The sequence below is a fragment of the Numenius arquata genome, chromosome 6 (genome assembly GCF_964106895.1).
Source record: "Numenius arquata chromosome 6, bNumArq3.hap1.1, whole genome shotgun sequence".
NCBI lineage: Eukaryota > Metazoa > Chordata > Aves > Charadriiformes > Scolopacidae > Numenius > Numenius arquata.
In genome coordinates, this window is record NC_133581.1 from 50,931,163 (window position 1) to 50,951,639 (window position 20,477).

The 20,477-nt window shown below is 36.6% G+C and overlaps 1 protein-coding gene across 3 annotated transcripts in view; it reads left to right on the plus strand.

Moving 5' to 3' along the window:
* Positions 1 to 20,477, plus strand: part of DPH6 (diphthamine biosynthesis 6) — a 201,530-nt gene that overhangs the window by 141,504 nt on the left and 39,549 nt on the right. For 2 of the 3 annotated variants that reach the window (XM_074148897.1, XM_074148896.1), the window contains exon 13: positions 535 to 777. The exons of the other annotated variant lie outside the window; for it this stretch is intronic. In XM_074148897.1, the coding sequence (XP_074004998.1) occupies positions 535 to 777 (243 nt within the window). The remainder of the gene's footprint in view (positions 1 to 534; positions 778 to 20,477) is intronic. 3 annotated transcript variants of the gene reach the window in all.

Genomic DNA, 20,477 nt, shown 5'->3' on the forward strand with positions numbered 1-20,477 from the left:
CTGGTGGATTATCATGACTTTTTTCATACTCAGTCTATTAGGTGTTCTGCAAGAATTATTTTTATAGTATTTTTAAATCAGTTTACTAAAGACATTACAGATATATGTTTATTCTTTCTTATATGTTCTTATGTAAAACAAAGCTTCACTTAAGACTTAGAAGTTAAAAAAAAATAGCGTTGAACCAAAGGTAGTCTGCATCATTACTTAAGAAAGCGAGAACGAATTTAACCATGTTGGGGCATCAGTGTGATCCAGCAGCTGTAAGAGTCAGTAGCATCAGATACTATTGCTTTGAGCTGACACATGTATCCATGTATTAACTGTTATGTTAAAGTTTATTGCAGTGTGTTTCCATATTGTAGTTAAATCCCTATCCAAAATTATCTTTAGACTGGTGTGTTTGCTCCGTTTGTGACAAATTATGGCAAAGGACATTACTGTTGGAAGAAATTACCTGGAAAAGAGAAAAGTGCATCCCTTGCCTTCTGTGTACTCCCAGAACCTTATTTACTTATTTTTATTTTCTTCTAGGTCGGAGATGTGCTCTACTGTGCTGGACAGATTGCTCTAGTACCTTGTACGATGCAGCTTGTTAGCGGTGGTATACGGACTGAGGCCATAGTTTCCCTCCGTCACGTTGAGCGAGTTCTTCAAGCTATGAGCCAGAAGACTGCCCTCCACCACATCATCACAGCCAGCTGCTACGTAACTGACAGCAAGCATGTTCCCATTGCTCGCTCTATATGGCAGAAGAAATTAAGAGAATGTAAAAAGGTAGCTGTGACATCCGTTTTCTTCTTTTCTTTTTTTTTCCCCTCTAAGTCTTGTAGTAATATCACAAATTTCTCAGTACATTGCAGAGGGGTCAAGTAAAGCTGATACAATAAGGTTTGATTGAGCTGTTATGTTCTGGCTCATAAGTGGTTGTGCACAATTGAGAAAGAAAATTGCTTAATAGAAAGTTATATTCATCACTAACTTTGTCTTAATTCCCCAAAGCAATATGTTAAAGAACTCTTTAAAGAGCAGTCAATTCCTCCAACAGAAATGTGAATAATACCTTATTTGAATTACCTCTGCCCACATATTTTTACATAATAAGAACTGGACATTTTACTTCAACTTTTTCTGAGTTGTTCTGTTGAGGTTTTTTCCCCACTCTTTCTTACAAGCAATATCGTCATGACAACTGAGTTTAGCAATTTTACTGCACATTATTGCTTATTATTCAGCTGAACTTCTAAGACCAGATCAGGGTGTGCCTGTCTATTGGTTGTCTCTAGATTATCTCTAACAGCATAATAATTTGCACGGTGATTTATAATGATACCATAATCATTTCTATTATGCATGTACCACTTTTCTTAAATAGCCGTGGAACACCCTGCAACCATTAAAAAGGTAATGACCACAAACCTTGTAAATATAACATAACTTTTCTACAAATAAAAAGAGTAGTAACTGCAGAACACAGTAGCTTTACTCTGAATATATCTGTATTTAAGAGTCTAAGTAGCATATCCCTTACTTATGTGGTTTTATTTATTTTTTGGTATCCCAATACTACTACAGACAGTTCTGTGGGATACCATGACATGAAATAATGGTCTGTTTTCTTCAAGTAAACGAAGTCAGCCAAACCAAAAGTATTTTATTATTCTTGAACTGTATTTCAAGCAGTGGCCAAAGGCCTGAATCAATAGCAACCTACAGATTACTTAATAAGAACAAATGATATCTTAATTGAAACTGTTCTGCTTGTGTCATTCATGGAAAAAGGAGTCTGTGCAAACAAAAGAAAGCAGCTCAGAATTCGTTTCTTGTAAACTAGACATCATAAACCATAGAACTATTTATGTTTTAAAGATGAGTTTTAAACTCTTCATTTCAGGTTTTTGAATATTCTGTATTTAATAGCAAAATGATGGTATATTAAGTTTGAGGTATTTGTATTTAGCACAGTGACTAAATCATATGCACCAGAACTGCCAAAGGTTTTTTTAGAGTGTTCTGTCATATAGTGATGTCGGGTAAATATCCTCTACATAAATAGTACTGTTCGGCAACTTCAGTTGAATCGTTCTACATATTTGATGTCTGTAAAGCACAAAAGGAATTGTATAAATTGTTTAGGACACAAATAAATCGGATCTAACAGAACATAATATAAAGACAAAAGTGTGAGAATTGTTCTCCGAATGTGTTTATATAAGCGAAAGGTTTACTTCGAAGAGCAGGATGTGGATACAGAGTCACTCAAAGTTTCATTTGAGACAAGGCCACAGGATCAGACACACTTACCTGGATTTTAGAGGACTTCTTGTCATATTGACAGTGACCATTGTATTTTAGGATTTTCTTGAATTATGAAGAGAAAGATAAATTGAGTATGTTTCAGAATAACCAAATTATTTCATGGACACGCAGAGGAGTGGCTCTAGTGAGCATCAGCGATGGGAGGGGATTGTGAGAGAGGGAGAAAACAGTAGCAGTAAGCAGGCTGGAGCCCGTAGCAACTTCTAATTCATTTTAGACACCCAGCCTCTGCCCCCTTCCGGCGTCACTCCTTTCTTCCTACATAGCTCCTTTCCATTGCTGTCATCCTGATTTTCCTCACTCCAGATGGCAACTCAGCACCTGTGCTCCCAGCACCATTCCCTGCAGCCTCACCCCCCCGGTATAAACCCAAGCATTGCCTCCCTGAGCTTCAGCTACCCACAGCCATCAAGGGTTATGTCCTTAGAGCTGGAATCCAGCCTCTGGCCCTCTCTCTTCTTCCTTCCTAAGTCCCTTTGAGTCGCAGTGTCATTGGAAAAGCCATTTGGGGTGACAGAGGAGACAGAAATCTGGTGGAGAGGTGGAAGGTTGTAGTAGAAAGAAGAAAATATTGGAGAGGGAAGGATAAGAGAGCAGCCTCACTGAGGTCTCACTTAAAAAAACCTCCTAAATCACTGGGCTAACAAAAAGATCTTTGGATCAACATTTTAAATGTACGAAAGAGATTTCCTTTGTTAAAACTGAAAAGGTATTGTAGGAACTGAGATCTAGAGTGAGGGAGCGGAGGTAAGCATTTAAGTGGATAAGGCTGCATTGTTGTTACATAGTGATTGTTGGAGAAATTGAAATATAGTTAAGGGAAGCAGTGGTTAAAATCAAAAGAAAAAACAGGCTGCATCTGTAGAAATTAAAATATGTTTGAGGGAAGCAGTAGTTAAAAACAAAAGAAAAAACAAGGGCTGCAAAAATAGCATAAAGACAACTATGCAAACAAATGATCAAAGCCAAAACCTAGGAAAAGAATTGGAATTAACAAACACAAGTGCCAGCCATCGGCAGCTTCCCCTCACCGTTTTTTTAAGTTACACTCCTTTCACCCTCTCTTTGTGATTCCCCGGCACTCTTTGGGACATTTTGACACTCTTGAGGAGATACATTTAGGGAGCTTCTCTAATATACCTAGTCAGAAACAGTAACAATCGTGTGGTAGGACAGTTTCTGCCTAATCCAGTAGTTAGCAATTAAGAGCTTTTTTTTTAAAATTTAATTTTTAATGTAGCCAAAAAAAAAAAAAAAAAAGCTTGTAGCATTTCTAAAACTTTCTGGAAGAAGAACTGACAGTTTTCCAATTAAGTCTCATCTTGTGTTTTTCTTTACTTCACATCTTTTAATGACAGTGTCATGTAATATGATGATTTTATAAGCGGTTTTGCTAACTCATTCAGCAGAGTAATCAATAGAAAAAACATAAGCCAGATGGGTTGCAGTCCATTTGTATTGGGTGGGACAGATGGCATTATTGATAGATGGAAATATTCCAAATAATTATTGTATAATGATATAACAGTGAATGTGCCTGCAAAATTTTATTAATTTACTTTGTGTACGCACTTTATTCAGTAGGGGTTGAGTTGTACCATTTAGACAGCACTCCCACTATAGTTAGTTGGGAGCTGAATCCACCCCCTGCCTTCTTTTCCCCTCCCCTTGGGCTTTCCATGCAGAACCATCCCTGCAGTACTTTGTTAGAGTATTTCAAGTGGTGTATTGTATTTCTGTCTGTACAACAGACACCACTAGACCGAGATGGGCAAGATCACGATTACTTTTTTTTTTTTCTACCTCTGAATGCCTGCTTTTTGCTTTCTTTTTTTATCCTCACCAATACAAAGAGAAACATGCTGTGCTGTCTCAAGATTTCAGGCATTCCAGCTTGTTTAACTGCTGGCTTTTATTCTTTCGCGTCTTGCTAATCCCCAGCAAGATTTGGTATAGCTAGGCCAGTAAAATATATCAGTTTTGATAAACTCTGTAATAGATACTGGTTTGGGCTGTTGCTGTTCAAGTGTATATTGCATGGCAAAGTACCATTAATTAATTTTTTTTCTGTGAGTTAAGAGCATATTAAGTTACAGAAAAACTTGGAGGTCATTTTGGGCTTTTGAAATGCGGTTCTTGGTAAATGTGACTGATGAAAATGAGTTTCAGTTCTTATTTTGATTTGATGGTTTATACAAAACTCAGAGGCAGATTTCCCAGAACTATCTGAAATTTTATCTCTTATTTCTTTGTTGTAAAAAGAAAAATGCATAGGGAAATACTTTAGTACATTTAGTACACTATGTTTTGTTACCAACACAAATTTTTGGATTGCCTGTATTTGCAAGTCAACCTGAAATATTGTTGAAGGGAGATTTTGAAACAATGAAAACAATATATTTTGTTAAGATTAGAAGACAGGGTTGCATAGCAAGGTAATATTTAATGTAATTGCAAGATGTGTTAGTAGCTCTAAGGCCATTAGCTTATATCTTTTGCTTCAGCAATTCATTTTATCATACTATTTTTTTCTTCAGATTATGATATTATAGATCAATTACACTCTGATTTATTTTATTAGGCAGCTGCCACTGTATTTTCCGTCCTCAGTAATGAAAAATATACCTGGTGAAATACTTCCTGTGACATGAAAAAATATGTGTCTTTTGGCTTTTATAACACAGCTTGCATTTGGATGTTAGTTGTATAGTTCACTCCCTCCAGTAATTTCCTGAGCAAACGTACTACAAACTTTCAAAGTTCCCCAGCCCACCTTCTTCTGACAGAAGCTTTCTTTTTTTATAGTAAGCATTTGGGATGAGTGGCTGTGATCCTGTGATTGTTTCAAATCCAGCAAAGAGTGCTACAGTTGACTTTCATTCTGTCAGGAATGCCAGTCAGGTTGTTGACAATGTGTGTCTTAATAGCATGTAATGCAGAAGTGATGGAAAAAAGATTCGCAATGTTTTATCTGATATATATTGTGAATGGGTTCCTTGCTTATTTCAGCACTCGGGTAACTTGATGCCAACTTTAAGTATCTAAATTTAAACCTTTTGGGCCAGATTCACAGACTGTTTAGATGCCAAAAGATGTAAATGAGCCTGAGCTAGGATTTTTAAAAAATATCTAAGAGCAGTCATCTAGGGGCACTGGGCCCATTCTAGATAGCCCCCACATCGTATCTCCTACACTCCAGTAAATGCCATTGCTACTACCCTGTGTCTTTCCCATTTGCCTACTGAATAGTGCAGAGATCCCAAGTTATAAACAAGTTAAGTCCTGAACCAGAAGCTGTCTAGCCACATGCAGTGGTTTTCTGGAGTAACTATTATGTTTTCATGGCAGTCATTTAGAATGGCATCACGCATCTGTAACACAGCAGTCTGTTGCATTGTTCAGACATGCCGACATGCCCGTAGTATTTGAAGTATACAGACTGTCATGAATTTAAATAAAATTCATGCATTCTCTGACACTTTATCCTAAGTAGAACAGAAGTAGCTTATGTTCAAATAGTGGAAGTCAAAGGTTTTTCTTGCTGCAAATGATTGGACAGAGTTTTAAGATCCTCTTTACCTATGGAGAAAATTACCATAAAACTTAAAAGGAATATGAAAAAACCCCAGATTTCTGTGAGAGGATATAGGCTTTTTCACCATCCTGAACAGGTGTTTGTAAGTTCGTAATATTCAGGTGCACATTTTTTGTATATTTTATTATATGTATTGGTTAATATCTATGTTTAATACCTTTGTTAGATTTCCAAATAGTAATGTAAATTCTGTGTCCTATAGATAATAGCATAGGGAATACTAATATAATTGGTCTCCTTCTTTTACCAGTTTCTTGAACAGATTAGTTAAAATGTGAGGAGTAAAAGTAAATAAATATTATAAAGGTATAAATGATAGATTAGTACCCTGCTACATTGACATTGCAGTAAAATCTCGCATAGGTTAATTAATATAATTGGTAATATTACCAGAAGAAAACTAAATATTTTTGAAAAACATTGCCACCTATCAAAAATTCAGTAGGAAGAAAATACATGTTTCTGTATCCTTTTTTGTCTCATCAGGTTTATAACATTTATTTTGCTACTAGATGCTATTTTCAATGTTCCACAGTTTAATATATTAAACCAGGCTTCTCTTATGGCCCATGTTAAGAACATGCAGTGCATTCAAATAGCACAGTGGTAGTGAGTCTTTCATCTTGTGCCTAGTGTATTTCATTTCCCCTGTGTTCAGATTAAACAAAGCTTTTGTATTCATTTGAAGCAACTGTAATGAGAATATTTAACACAGGTCAAATGCAGATAGTGGAACTCCAGAGGTCCTTGAAAATAGTCTGTCTTTTGACACTGGGCCACAATGGGAGGTGAAAGGGTTGCCACTTTCACTTTTTTTTAAAGGAACATTATGATATTCTATTTGTAATATTAGTGCAGCCTTAATGAATTTTAAAAAGGAATATAGTCAACAAAAAGAATAATGAAGCAGTCTACATGATTTTTGCTAAAGCCATTATTGGAAATTGAATATATATACACATAAAAAATAATATGGTTGCACAATGTTCTAAACAGTATACATGAATTTAACTTGTAGAATGTAACATAAAATACAAACAGTAGAAAATAAGAAAGGAGAGGATTTCTTGTGTGAATGTTTATCTACAGAATATCTGTCTGTAGATAGGTACAGATACAGTCAAATCCTCAGCTGGTGTAAGGCAGCATAACTCTCTGATTTCCATGAACTGTTCTACACTAGCTTATTTGCCGTTTACAGGTAATATATACATGCATTTGAACGTTGTTTTTCAGTTAGACACAGTGAAGAAATGCATGTCAAGTTATTCAGTGTGGTAAACAGCCTAGTTCATCCAGGCTGACTGATTTTCCCCTGCAGCAGTTCCCTTATAAGAGTTTTTTTGAGTGATTCTTCATCCCCTTTGCTGAAAATATTAATTCTGTTTTGAGTCTGTCACTTTTGTGCTAAGCAAGAGGGCATATATGCATCCACTGTTTGCTTAGGCCAGAACCTCTGGTCAAAAGTCTTATGTGTGATGACTGTGAAAACCATTAACAGAATTTCAGCCCCCAGGCTGGTACCTGTTGTCAGTGCCTCTTTATAGAGGTGAGAATGACATTTTGGTTGAAAAGTCATCAAGGTCCTGCTTTCACTCAGGAAATTAAACTGTAGTCCTGATGTGTGTAGGACACTTTAAATCCCTACAATGAATGAAGGCATTTTAGGAAAATCATCATTTTCAAAGTTTTTTTGTTCTCCTTTGGATGAGTTAATCCTGCTGAACAGGGCTGAAGGAAGAGCCAGATTCCCACCTCAACCTGCATAGACAGTTTTATTAACAACTGGTCCTTCCTAAAACTGTAGCAGGTTGATCTCTTTCAGTGCTTCCAACAAGCAATAAAAACTGGGGAGTTTCATCTTCCGAGTTGGCAATTCCCCAGAGGCTGGCTGGCCATCGGTCTGCTGGTGGGAGGTAGTGAATGATTGCCTTTGCATCACTAGTTTTATTCTCTTCACTTATTAAACTGTCTTTATCTTGACCCAGGAGTTCCCTCATTTTCACTCTCCCTGTTGTCTCTCCCTTCCTGCCAGGGTTGGGGGGCAAGTAAGCGGCTGCGTGGGTACTTGGCTGCAGGCTGAGGGCAACGCCACAAATAGATTCAGCAAATTACCACTGAAGAGAAACTCCACAATTAACTAGGAAAATCCATTACCTGGCCTTCTCCCTCATCAAGCTCCAGTCGAAATTAGAGCTCAAAATATCATCTCTTTCTTTTTAAACTGTGCAAGACTCTTATCTCTACTCAGATACAGTTATGATCTTCTGCCACCAAAAACTTTAAAGAAAAAAAAAAGTAAATTAACTCAGGAAAATATCTTCTTTCTTCCAGTGAAAGTACATCTTTACTAGTGTATACTACAATCCAAGGGATCCTACTAAACATCAGTACTTGATTATGCTCATCTCTGATTCTGTGTGCTGGTCATAAAAACAATTTCATTTCCTCTTTCTCCTCCTCTTCTCTGAAGGATATCACACAGGCTTCAAAATTAATAATAGAGCTTCAATTTCCTTACTCACAGAAGCCAAAGTAAACAAAAAAATATTTATCCTTTCTTGTGCTCCACTTTCAAAGTATGTAAGACAGTGTGAAAGTGAGCTGGCGTTATTTTGAAAACCCTTTACATTTTTGCATAGCAAAAATGAGCAGTGCTAACTGGTCAATGCCCAGTAACACCCATGCCAGATCAGCATCTTTCAGCTTCCTCTCTGTATTTATTCAGGTTCATGGATGAAAAATAGAAGTGCTTCCAGCTCATATGATACAAGTGTATAGTTTTTGTCAGTCCTTTATTTTGTAACACAATGAACACAGCTGGTAACACTTGAAATCTAACTTTGATTTTCTTTTAGACATTATTCAGTGTTAATATTATTCAGGTCTTTATGCACCTATAAGCACCTTTGTGGAAACATCTGTGGACATCTCCTGTAGTTGACACAGTAGTTAATTCTGCATATATCTCAATGGAGAAGCAAGTGACTCTAAAAGAGAAAAATGTAACTGTTAACTGATGAAAATACTAATTGTCAATCTTTTCTGATTAAGTCAGTAATTTTGGTAAAGTTTTGTCATAATTTGTCAAATGAAAGTGTGTCTGGAGTTGTAGATAACTTCAGTAACATGTACTGTCATAGCCTTTCTGTGCATGGTCTGCAGAATTACATGGGGGACAGGTATAGGTATAGAGATTTTGTCTTTCTCTCCCTCCCCATACATGTATATATGTATATAAATAAATATACATTACATACACATCCATGAATACATATTTGTTTTTTCTTAGTATAACAGCTTTTAACACGCATGTATGTTAGTAGATTTCTTCCCTGTGAGGGTGATGAGACACTGGAACAGGTTGCCCAGAGAACTGGATGCCCCATCCCTGGAAGTGTTCAAGACCAGGTTCATGGGGCTTTGAGCAACCTGGTCTAGTGGGAGGTGTCCCTGCCCATGGCAGGGGGGCTGTAACTCGATGAACTTTAAGGTCCATGACAACCCAAACCATTCTATGATTCTACATGTCACTTAAAGGCCATTTATTGAAAACTTTCTATTCTAATCTTCTGTACATGGACTCACCTGCCTTCAGGAACATAAGAGATAAGATCCCATTATATATTTCAGTAGTAATCTGAGAGATGTATCTTCATCTTCAGGGGAACAAGTTTGTTTTCCGTGCATCTTATTCCAATGACTGCTGAGAACAGTTACGCATTTAACTAAAACTTGGCTTATAATTTTTAGGTTATTGTGAATTTCCTCTCATGAGTGATGTAGTGGGTCTTGCTGGGATAGAGTTAATTTTCTTCATAGCAGCCCCTGTAATGGTGTGTTTGGGGTTTGTGACTAACACCACGTTGATAGCAGGCCAGTGTTGGCTGTTGCTAAACAGTGCTTGCACAGCAGCAAGGCTTTCTTTTTTTCCTACTTTGACAGCACCCAGCAAGTAGACTGGGGTTGGGCAAGAAGCTGGGAGGGGACACAGCTGAGACAGCTGACCCAAATGGACCAAAGGGGTATTATATTCCATATAAATTCATGCTTTACAATGAAAACTGGACCGGGGGTGAGTTTTTTCTTAAGTAGCTATTGCTAGGAGTCTGGCTGGCCATCTCTCTGCTGGTGGGTGGTGGTGAGTGATTGCCTTTATTTTTTTCTCTTTCTTTCAGTTGATAAACTATCTTTATCTCCACCTGTGATTTTTTCTCGCTTTTGCCCTCCTGAGTCTCTCCCCCATCCCACTGCAGGGGGTGTGAGCGAGCGACTTGGGGGGGATCTTGTCTGCCGGCTGGGGGCAACCCACCACAGTCGACTGCAAGAAATTGCTTGTGTCACCCGAGTTTGACTGCAGCAACATGGAACCGAGGGAAAACTTGTCCTGCAAAATCAAAGTTCCAAACTGCATGTAGGACACCATTGACCAATACAAATGGCTTGACTTAAAATAAAGGGCATGTGCAGTCCTAATAGTCCTGTTATATTCCGTTTAACTGATCTTGCTTTGCAGTCATACCATATTAAAAAATGAAAGTAGCTGACTGCTGAAAACAAACATTTACCCCCAAAATACTCATATACATGAGATAAAGGAATGTAATGTTTGTATTTTCCACTAAAAATCTTTGTTTACTTAAAAAGAGCCAAATTCAAAATAATTTTTAATTCTATGTATCATATCACTAATAAAGTTGACTGTCTCAATGAGGCCTTCAATGCGGTAGAGCCTGGCAATTAATAGATTCATAAATTAATATAGTTTGGTGATGCCACCAGAATTTTCAAATTGTTTTTCTTCTGCCTCCAGCAGCATCACCATTTTCTTCATTGAATACTGCAAAATTTAATTACAGGTTTAAGGACAGTAGCTAATGGTGCTGTATGAGTACAGCTGAAGAAGTGATTGTGATTAGAATATGTGAGGTAAAAGCTGACATTTGATTTGAAAATTAGTTCCAGAGCTCAAGATCAAAGTTCGGAAGGGAAGTAGACTTTCAAAGAAAACATCTTTGCAATCAGTATCTGAAATTTAAATTCTAAATCATAGAATCAGTTATCCTTAATGCCCACAGAGTAGATTTTGTCCATTAACTTTGCTCATTTTCTGTCCCATTTGGGTACACACTCTCAAATGATTTTCAAGTGGAATCTTTCCATCTTGAACATCTTTAATTCAGTTCAACTCTCTTTCCTAAGTGCTTATTTTTGACACTACACATGAAGAATAAAACCCTCAGTGACAGTCTGTGATCATGTTTCATGTGGCAGACTTCATTTGCTTTCAGTTTATATTGCTATCAATTTATGACTTTGTTCCTTAAATAGTTATCTTTTTTTCCACATTGTAACTGATATATTGAATGATGTATATTTGAGAGGTGTTTCAAGGAGTCTTAACTTCAGTCATTAACTGGTTATCTCTTGGCTCAGGAACCTTTAGTTTGTTGAGAGAAAGTTAATATTTTTAAAGAAAATAAAACAGCTTTTCAATATGTAATTATTTTCTTATCAATTTTACGTTTTCATGCCTTTTTGAGCATCTAGCATGCAGTACTTGAATTTACACTTAGCTCTTCAGGAACTGCTTTAAATATTATTATTACAAAGGAAGAAATCAAAAATCAAAGTGAATTTTGAGTACAATAGTGAGGTATAGGGAGGTACAATTGCAGTAACAGCAGCCTGCATTATTGTATAGAACTAACTCACAGCTTGACAGAAAGTCCCTGCTGGGGAGGAAATGTAGGGGAACTGGCAGAATTTTGCTACATCTGCTCCCTACTGCTAATAAGCTTTAACCTGTTTCATTTTTATTATGCTTACTGTTTAGATATTTTGCTTCCAAAATTATATCTGTAACTATGAGAACACATAAAAGGGAGCACAACAGGTAGGCTGTTTAAAAATTTAAAACTATCAGCAAGGGATATTAAAGGCCGTAATGAATAAGATGGTTGCTTCTCAGTGTGGGTTTTTAGAGTTGAGGCGCTGCAGTGCTGGTGGAAAGACTGAGTGTAAGTAGTGGGTAAAACAGATTTCATAGCTTGAGTAGCTTGTACAGCCAGAAGGCACCATTTGATCACTTAGTCTGACCTGTATATCACAGACCATTACATTTCACCCAGAAATCCCTATTTTGAACCCTGTGAGTATACTTAGACTAAAATATATCAGACTTTAAGAGTTTAGAATACTTTGTGCCACAGGATGAGAAATGAGAGGCTGAGCTTTCCATGCAGTAGTAAAGGTGTTTATCAGGTTGGTAAGTAGGCAGGGTAGCGGGACCGCTTCTGTGGAATAAACCAAACAACCAGAGGCTTGTATGCACTTAATAAAAGTGAAAATCCCTTCCTGACCCCTTTGACTTAGGGAAAAAGATGCAGGTGTTCATATTGTATCAGAGCACTTGCTTACTGACATGTTCTGCTGAAGCCATAACCTTCAGTTACCAACCAGAATAAATAAAAGTTAGACATAATCTGTCTCATTATGTATCAGTGGGTGTAATTAAGGGCCCAGTAAGAGGGAAAATCTTCTCCTTCAAGCAGTCGTATCCATTTTTAAAGATAATATTCATTGTCTAATTTTGAATTTCAGGCGGTATGCCATGCTGGAGTCCTGTGCTTCTCACATTCTCAGTCCAGACACATTCATTGCAGTCCTTTGAACCTCTGAATAGTCAGTGCTGTAGCTGAGGCTTATAACCATCTAAAAATGTGGGGGAAATGGTATTGTTTATTTTCCATTTGATATTATCGCATGCTTCCCATAGCTGATTATCCAACATTTTAAAATCTTTCTTTTGCTCTGATGGTGGCATAATTGTCACATACTATTATGAAATGGGTTTTGAAGAGAGATTGAAATGTATAAAATTCAGTGGGTAGTTGAAAACTCTAAGTCTGTGGAACTGTTGACACTGTGCTTTTAGATAATGGGATAGAACACGATTGTGACACTTACCTGATAAATGGATGTCTCAGTCTTAAATAGGAGCTTATACTCCATTACTGTGCATGCAGAAATCTGTGTCTTTCTTTCAGCACGCCAGTTTGCATTTTCCGTATTTCTTTCAGTTTATTGTAACAAATAATTATTTGAGCTTACTTTTCAAGAAAAGTTCCAGATTGCTAAATCCAGAAAGCAGAGGTGTTAGCCTAGTTATTACAGACTTTGTATACAGTCTTCAGGCTTTCAGTTTTTTATTTGTTCTAGAGGCTCGTTCAAAGCTGATGATGTCTTCATGGAAACGTGATACCGATTGCTCTTATTTTGATCATGTCATACAGCTTCTCAGTTTCCAAAATGAAAAGATCAAAAAACTAGAGATCTAACAATAGAAAAGAGAAGTATAATTAACAAGTTCATGGTGTCCTTATGTACTAAATATAATCAAAAGAGAGCTTGTAAGCTTGGTCTTTAATTTCAGCTGAGCCCTTTGGCCTATCACACAGAACTGCTGCTTGATAGAATAGCAAGTTCCTAAATTATTTTGTTTGAGTGATATAAGCTATAGATCATGTGGAGTTATTGATCTGATTTTCTAACAAACTCTTTCTATTTTCATGAGTGTCCATATTTTATTTATCTTTTTTATATAATGCTTACGTATATTTACAGTAAGTAGTACTACTCAGAGACCATCCGTCATGAAAGTTTTGATTCTGCAAAGACTTAAACATATCCTTTATGCACCAAAAACTTGTCTCAACTTATAAAATCAAATATACGCTAGATTTATTGTGGGATTTGGGCCCTAAGAGTGATATTAGTTAATTTTTGTGGTAGTTTCTTCTGACATACTTGGTTGACTACCATAAAATTTTAGCCCATTGCCTTGACAAATGCTAATGATAGCCAGCAATATATTGTAGAGATTTCAAGTTTACTATACTCTCACTAATATAAATTGAGGTATGCTCATTTTAGTCACCTGCAAAATGCCTCTCTGGGAAAAGTTAAGCTGTTGTGCTTGGCATGTTAATTGCTGACCATTTCATATCTAATAATTTTGCATCACTACCATACCTGCATGAAGAATTCTTCACAATTATTATGAATTAATTTGGATTTTATTTCCGAATGCCAGCATATGGAAATATAATCATTATATTGAGAGATTACATTAATTTGTAAAGCACTTGAATTAACAAAAATTTGATTAAAAGTACCCTTAGAAATAGCACTGCCTCTAAATTTCTGTACCCATATTTGTTCCCCTGTATCTGCCTTCCCTTTTTTTGGTTTTCTGTTTTTTAAACGTAGATAAAGACTGCAAAAAAAGGAAATTATCAGATCATCAGCTATCAGATGCTGACACAAAAAATAAAGAACCACCTTGTTTTTTCTAGATTTCCCCTGGTAAGTACAGGCTCAGTTTTCCAGTTGACATTGTACAAAATGGTTTGTACATGAGACAGTGGTAACTGAGCTGCCATCGGCTCTGTCCAACAGGCTGTGGAGTAGAGAGGACTAAAATTTCTGAAGAACTTGTTTCTTTTTATATTAATGATATTTATTCCATGATAAACATTCAGGTTTACAAGACCTCATTTTTAGTCTGCCAATCTTGTGTTAATGTATTTTTGGCATGCAGCAAATAATGTTTTATTTCAGGAAGGAATACTAAATGACAGACTTCTTATTTTTGTAAGCTTTGCAAAAATATTCTTAACAATTTTATTGTTATAAAACACTGTGATATTCATTCTTTGAATTCTGACGTGTTATACCAGGAATGCATGTGGCCTATTTATTAGACAAACTAGAATGTTGAAAAGGATTGCTTCTATCCTACTTTCTTCAGGAACTGACATTTTTATTTTTATGCAGTTTTCCTAGTGGAATCTTTACTTTTTAAAGTCATAAACCTATTGTTGTGAGAGACTCTCTAGCAAAGCTTAAACTGGATCTCAGGAGTTTGATGCACTCTGTTTAATGCAGGCAGTGTAAAAGAAATTTTAAATGTATTATTTAAAGGCACATTAATCTTGCTGCTATAATGGTGTAATAATGCATACCATAGAAGGTTTTCATAAAGTCAACTTCTAAAAGTAACATCACAGTAGCTTTCTTTTTGTTCTCCAAGTCAGTTCTTTGTAGAGATAGCAATTACGCATTCATCTCTGTCTCTTACAGCCTGATTCCATATTCAGCTGTGAAGTAGGTAGACCTTAGTCCTTACTCACACAACAAAAAGAATATTTCTCTTTTGGAACAAATGGAAGATATTCAAAATAAACAAATTTATATAATAAATGTTAGGAGCTCAAATGTGTACCTTTTTCAATTAATTTAAGTAAAGTAGTTAAATGCTTATACAGTGGATTGAGCATAGGTTTGTCCTGTACTCATTATTCCTGTGTTTTCACTGGAATCTTAATAGGTCTGCTTTTGGTTTGTTTTTTTTTTTTAATGAAAAAATACACTATTAGTTGAAGAAATTCTTTTTTAAGGTTAGCACTCTTAAAACCACACTGTGTGTAAGTTGGTTTACAACCCTTACAGCCCAGGATTTTTCATTTAACTATGCTCATTGCATGGGGTTCTGGTTTGTTTTGTGGTGGCATTGTGAATGCATTAGGCATTCATTAGTGTAAGAGCATTCTGTCACTTTCCTGAATATGCACAATGAAAATCAAATGAATCTTTATGAAGAACTAAGTCGTACAAAATGCAAGGACTTGGTAATATCATGATCCATTGTGAACTTCTTGTGTCTGCTCCGGAAAGTATTATGCACACAGCAGTTCAGATAACCATTTTACTTTAATGTAGAGATACAGGTTAATTATAAGTTTAAAAACCAATTGACAACCTCTGCTGTTAACCTTCCTTCTTGTGATATGAAAGGGCTTGTATTTCTGCATTAAACATGTTCATAAAAGTGTTAGCTGAGGAATGTTTCTACCAAGCTACCTTTTCAGCTTCAACCTAGGCATGAATATAAAGTATAGGGAGAGCTCCCATTCTCATTTCTGGTTATTAGATACCTTACTGAACTGCATGTCATTTGATAACTGTAGTGCTGTGGCTTTCAATAAGTTTTCAGCCAAGCCCTGTGACCCCCTCTGAAAGAAGAGGAACCTTTTTTTTTTTTTTCCTCCTAGAAAAAGGCCAAGAGTAACCACATCAAACTCCCACTTCCTGGAGCCCAATATTCTGATACCGAGACTGCTCAACCAGCTGAAGAAGCACTTCAGAGCTGTTATCTGCATTCTGCTGCTTGACTCTGTGTTCACCATTCATCTATAAAATCAGTCTGGAATATTGCAGGGAAACATAAAATTCCTTTAGAATTGCAGAACTATTGGAAAGGACTAGTTGTTGGAAGGGACTATTTGTGAAAATTCAGCCAGTCCAGTCAAGAAAGCCCAGTTGTTTTTCTCCACCAAACACACCACTGGTATCAGCATAAGCATAAAATCTTATGTAAGAACATAAGAATAGTCATAATCGTGTGGACTGGCCTTAGTATTCTGACTCCACACAGTGACCCTAAGCAAATGTGAACAGTAAAATTAGGAAAAGCATATATGCACTCTAATATTCTCCCAACCTCAAACTATTTTAATTCATATTTAAATTAATTAAATTAACTTTAATAGTTATAAAACATTACTTTTTATATGAATTATTAACTATTGTATAAATTAAGAATTAACTAAGAATTTTAATATGTCTCTTTTATAATCCCCACAGAATCTGTGTTCTGAGTAGTTGTTCAGGCTCCCCTTGAATCCCTGTAAAGTTCTTGCAACCACAGTGTTCCCCATCAAGGAATTCCAGGTGTCACCCACCATCGTTCTTTTTGAAACTATGCTCTTACTAATGTCATTTGATGATCCGTAGTTCTTGTACAGAAAGAAAACCGTGCAAAATCAATTCTTATCCCTATCCACCCTTCTTATGTCAGGTATGATTTTGTAAACCTCTGTCGTGTTCTCCTTAAGAAGGTTGGAGAACATTTCCAGTCAGACCCTCCAGAGCTTTTGATCATCCTTGTTGTCCTCCTCTGAACACATTCTGGGTCTAATACATTATTTTTTCAGATGAGAGATCTAGAGTTGTATATCTTACTCAAGGTGCAGGTGAACCGTGAATTTCTACAGTGGCATAATATTACTTTGTTCTCTATCCCTTTCATAAGAATTAATGTTTTACTTGCTTTTTTGGCTGCTGTCAGCTGCTGTGATGTTCATGGACCAGTCCATGAAGACTTTCCAGGATGTTACTTAGCTTCTCCTCAGTGTTCATAGTATATGGCATCAGCCTATTTGGTATTATAAAATACCAGGTAAAGAACAGAGTCACATTCACAGTCCTCCTAAAATCTCCTCTGTACTTCATGTTTTCCCCCTGAGTTATTAAAATGTGCATTGTATCACCAGAATAATATCAGTATTTTCTTCACAGTGGGAAAAATCCTTTGTTGGGTTGTGGTTTTTTTCAAAGCAAAGTGTTAAAAAATAAGAGTGTTCATAGTCCTCTGGATAGGGCATTATATAGATACAATGCATATCTTTAGAAAAATCTACTTTTGGGCTTCCTTTTCCAAACTTTCTCCCCAAAGATGGGACTCCATCTTTCCCACCTTTGATAAATTGAGTAGCAGATGATCCTGTTGGCACAGGGACGATACTGTGAATCATGTTTTGAGGACACTGAGATAAGATTCAGTAAAAGCTAAATCACTTGTTATACCAAATCTTTGTCCAAAGTTTTGGGATCTACCATTTCGTAGTATGACAGGATCAGAATCCTCTCATACTGTGGCCTCTGAGATGATCCAGTTTGCATCCATTCCTCAAAGAGGACATTTTTACAGAGTCGGAGGCTGTCTCCTGCCCAGCAAATGGGTGTCACCTGCCTTCCTTCTCCAGCCCTCTTCAAATCAGATCATGTGAAAGCATAGCACAGAATTAGCATCGGTCTCCATATTATTTCAGCAGTCAGACAATGAACCTTTACAGTGTTTTCATTTTCTCCTGTGGCATCCAGACTTTTCCTGATGCCAAGTTACGTCACAGTATTTGTTCTTAGAAAGGACTAAATCCTGTGGAAAAGCAAATGACTGGAAATGGGCATCTTTGAGAGGCAGACCCTCTCCCATGAACTGAAAACTGTTTGAATACTGATGGCTGGGAAATAAGTGTTTAAGGGCAAATACCTTTAGATGACAGCCACACCTACAGCCTAAGGAAATTTGCAAAGATTTGTAAAACTCAGGTCAAACATACTTTAAGAAATCACTGCTTTCAACAGTGTTTGGCCCAACAGTGTTTTTTCATCTCTCAATAATGAAAATTTTACAAAGGTTTCCAAAAATTATTTGTCACTTTTTTTTTTTGAAGAATTACAAGCTGAACTACTTGCTCTTCTACCTCTTTTTTTCTTTGTTTTTGTTTTTGTTTTCTTTTTTTCCCAAGCCTGTGAAGACATAGAAAGAGTAGGCCAAAACCTGTGCTCCTTTCTAAAACAGTCTACAACAGTATCCTCGGGCAAGAACCCTAAAAACATATTTTTCTTAGTAGTACCACAGCTGTCTTCCAAAAGTGCTGGATTTCATTAATGAGAGAGAAGAATTAATTGTAAAGAGCAACTTAGTCATAAAATACTTCATTTTCACTCTTAATAATTACTTATATTGTTCCAGCATCATATGAATAGAATTTCTTAGCAGACCTTATATATTAATCCTCGTTTACTAGACAGGCTATCATGAAGGTATTCAGCTGTTAAAGCCAGTTGTAAATTTCTGAAAGGTAACGCATAAATGCAGCATCCACGTACAACGCAAATGTCAGTGATTTCTTGAAAATAAGTCTGTAGAGGTCATTGTTAGAAGTATTTCTGTAAGATTCTGGAGCAGCTGATGAAAGATTATTAGTCCCCAGTAGCTCCATCGCTTGTGCTTTGTGCAAACCCTGAAGTTAAAGGTTATGAGCGCTATGGTGCTGTACAGGTACACCGTGAACAGTCTTTCACTCAGAATGATTCTCATTTGTTAAATTTGGAAATGTACTTTCTCCTGGCCTTAATTTTCATGTAGTTCTTCATATTCTAAATGGCAGCTGAAGGCAAGCAGAAATAGTGAGTAATTGATTTAACAACCTACGACAAGTACAGGGAAGTAGAAAAGTTTGTCTCAGTGCTTGATGTGACCTGAGAGAGCTTCTTTAGACTTTTTTTTCTAAACGGTACCTCAGCACCTTGGGCCAGCAAAGTGGCCTTTAAGCCTGAATGAGCATGACGGTTTTTTTCCTCAGTGGAAAGCTCCAGTATTTCATCTTTTCAAACTGTTTTACAGCACTCAGAGCAGAATTATATTGACAAGGTTAGAATTCATCTCCTAGAGGAGAATACTGTGCTCCTCCTGTTAAGTGCTAATATAACATTTATGTGTTGGTACCTTAATAACAGCCCCGGCCAGCCTAATGAAAGTACTGAAAGCAAACAGTAGTCAGCGAGATTTTATTATGCCTGAAGTGACTGCAATTTGAGACAAATTATCCCTATTTTTGTTCCCATATCACAAACAGAAATGCTAAAGCAATTGCTACATGTTTGGTATAGAATTAGACTCCACTATCGTTAATATAGAAGTAAGTGCATTTTTCATGTAAACAGCTCACGAGGGTCAAGCATCAGAGATATTCTGTGCAAAATGCTTGTCAATAACTGTGTGAGTGAATTTTGAAATAAAGTGCCTGTAACCTGTCATTATTTCTTCCTCTCAAAGTTGAGAGTGAGTGGATGAAAATTAAGCCTGTGAATTGAAGGTACTGTGAGTTATATGGCCTTATCGACTTCAGGCAAAATGACAGCTTTGCCTTGTTTTTATTTTTCCTTTCAGAGGTCAGGCAATGGACAATATTACCAGTATATACTGCAGTGTAAGCAAATTGGTATTTAAAAAAGTCATTATCTGTGTACACAAAGAAGATGGTGTAAGTCACTAGTATTAAAAATGCTTAATATATTGTCTGTCCATAAAAATGGAGGAAAAAAGAGGAAGAAAAAAACCAGATATAGATGGATGGATGGATGGATGGATAGATAGATAGATAGATAGATAGATAGATAGATATAAATAGATATAAAAGTAAGAAAAAAATTACCAATATTCTGGCCACATGCTGGCCAGAGTAAGCATTTCAACTGTTCAACTATTTGAACAGTTGTTCAAAAGAAAGCATGTTCAGGGAACTGATAAGTTAATGTAAAATCATACTTTTTGAGAGTATGTATATCATAAAATGGGGTTGCTTTCCATTAATAGACCTTGCTCTATACATAATAGGAGTGTAAGTATATGCATTTATGTATAAGGTAGCAGACTAATATCAGTGTTCTAGTTTTGGCTGGGATGGAGTTAACTTTCTTCATAGCAACCTGTATGGTGCTATGGTTTGGATTTGTGACCAAAACAGTGTTGATAATGCACCAGCGTTTTAGCTATTGCTGAGCAGCGCTTACACAGCGTCAGGGCCTTCTCTGTTTGTCACACCACCCTGCCAGTGAGTAGCCAGGGTGTGCACAAGAAGTTGGGAGGGGA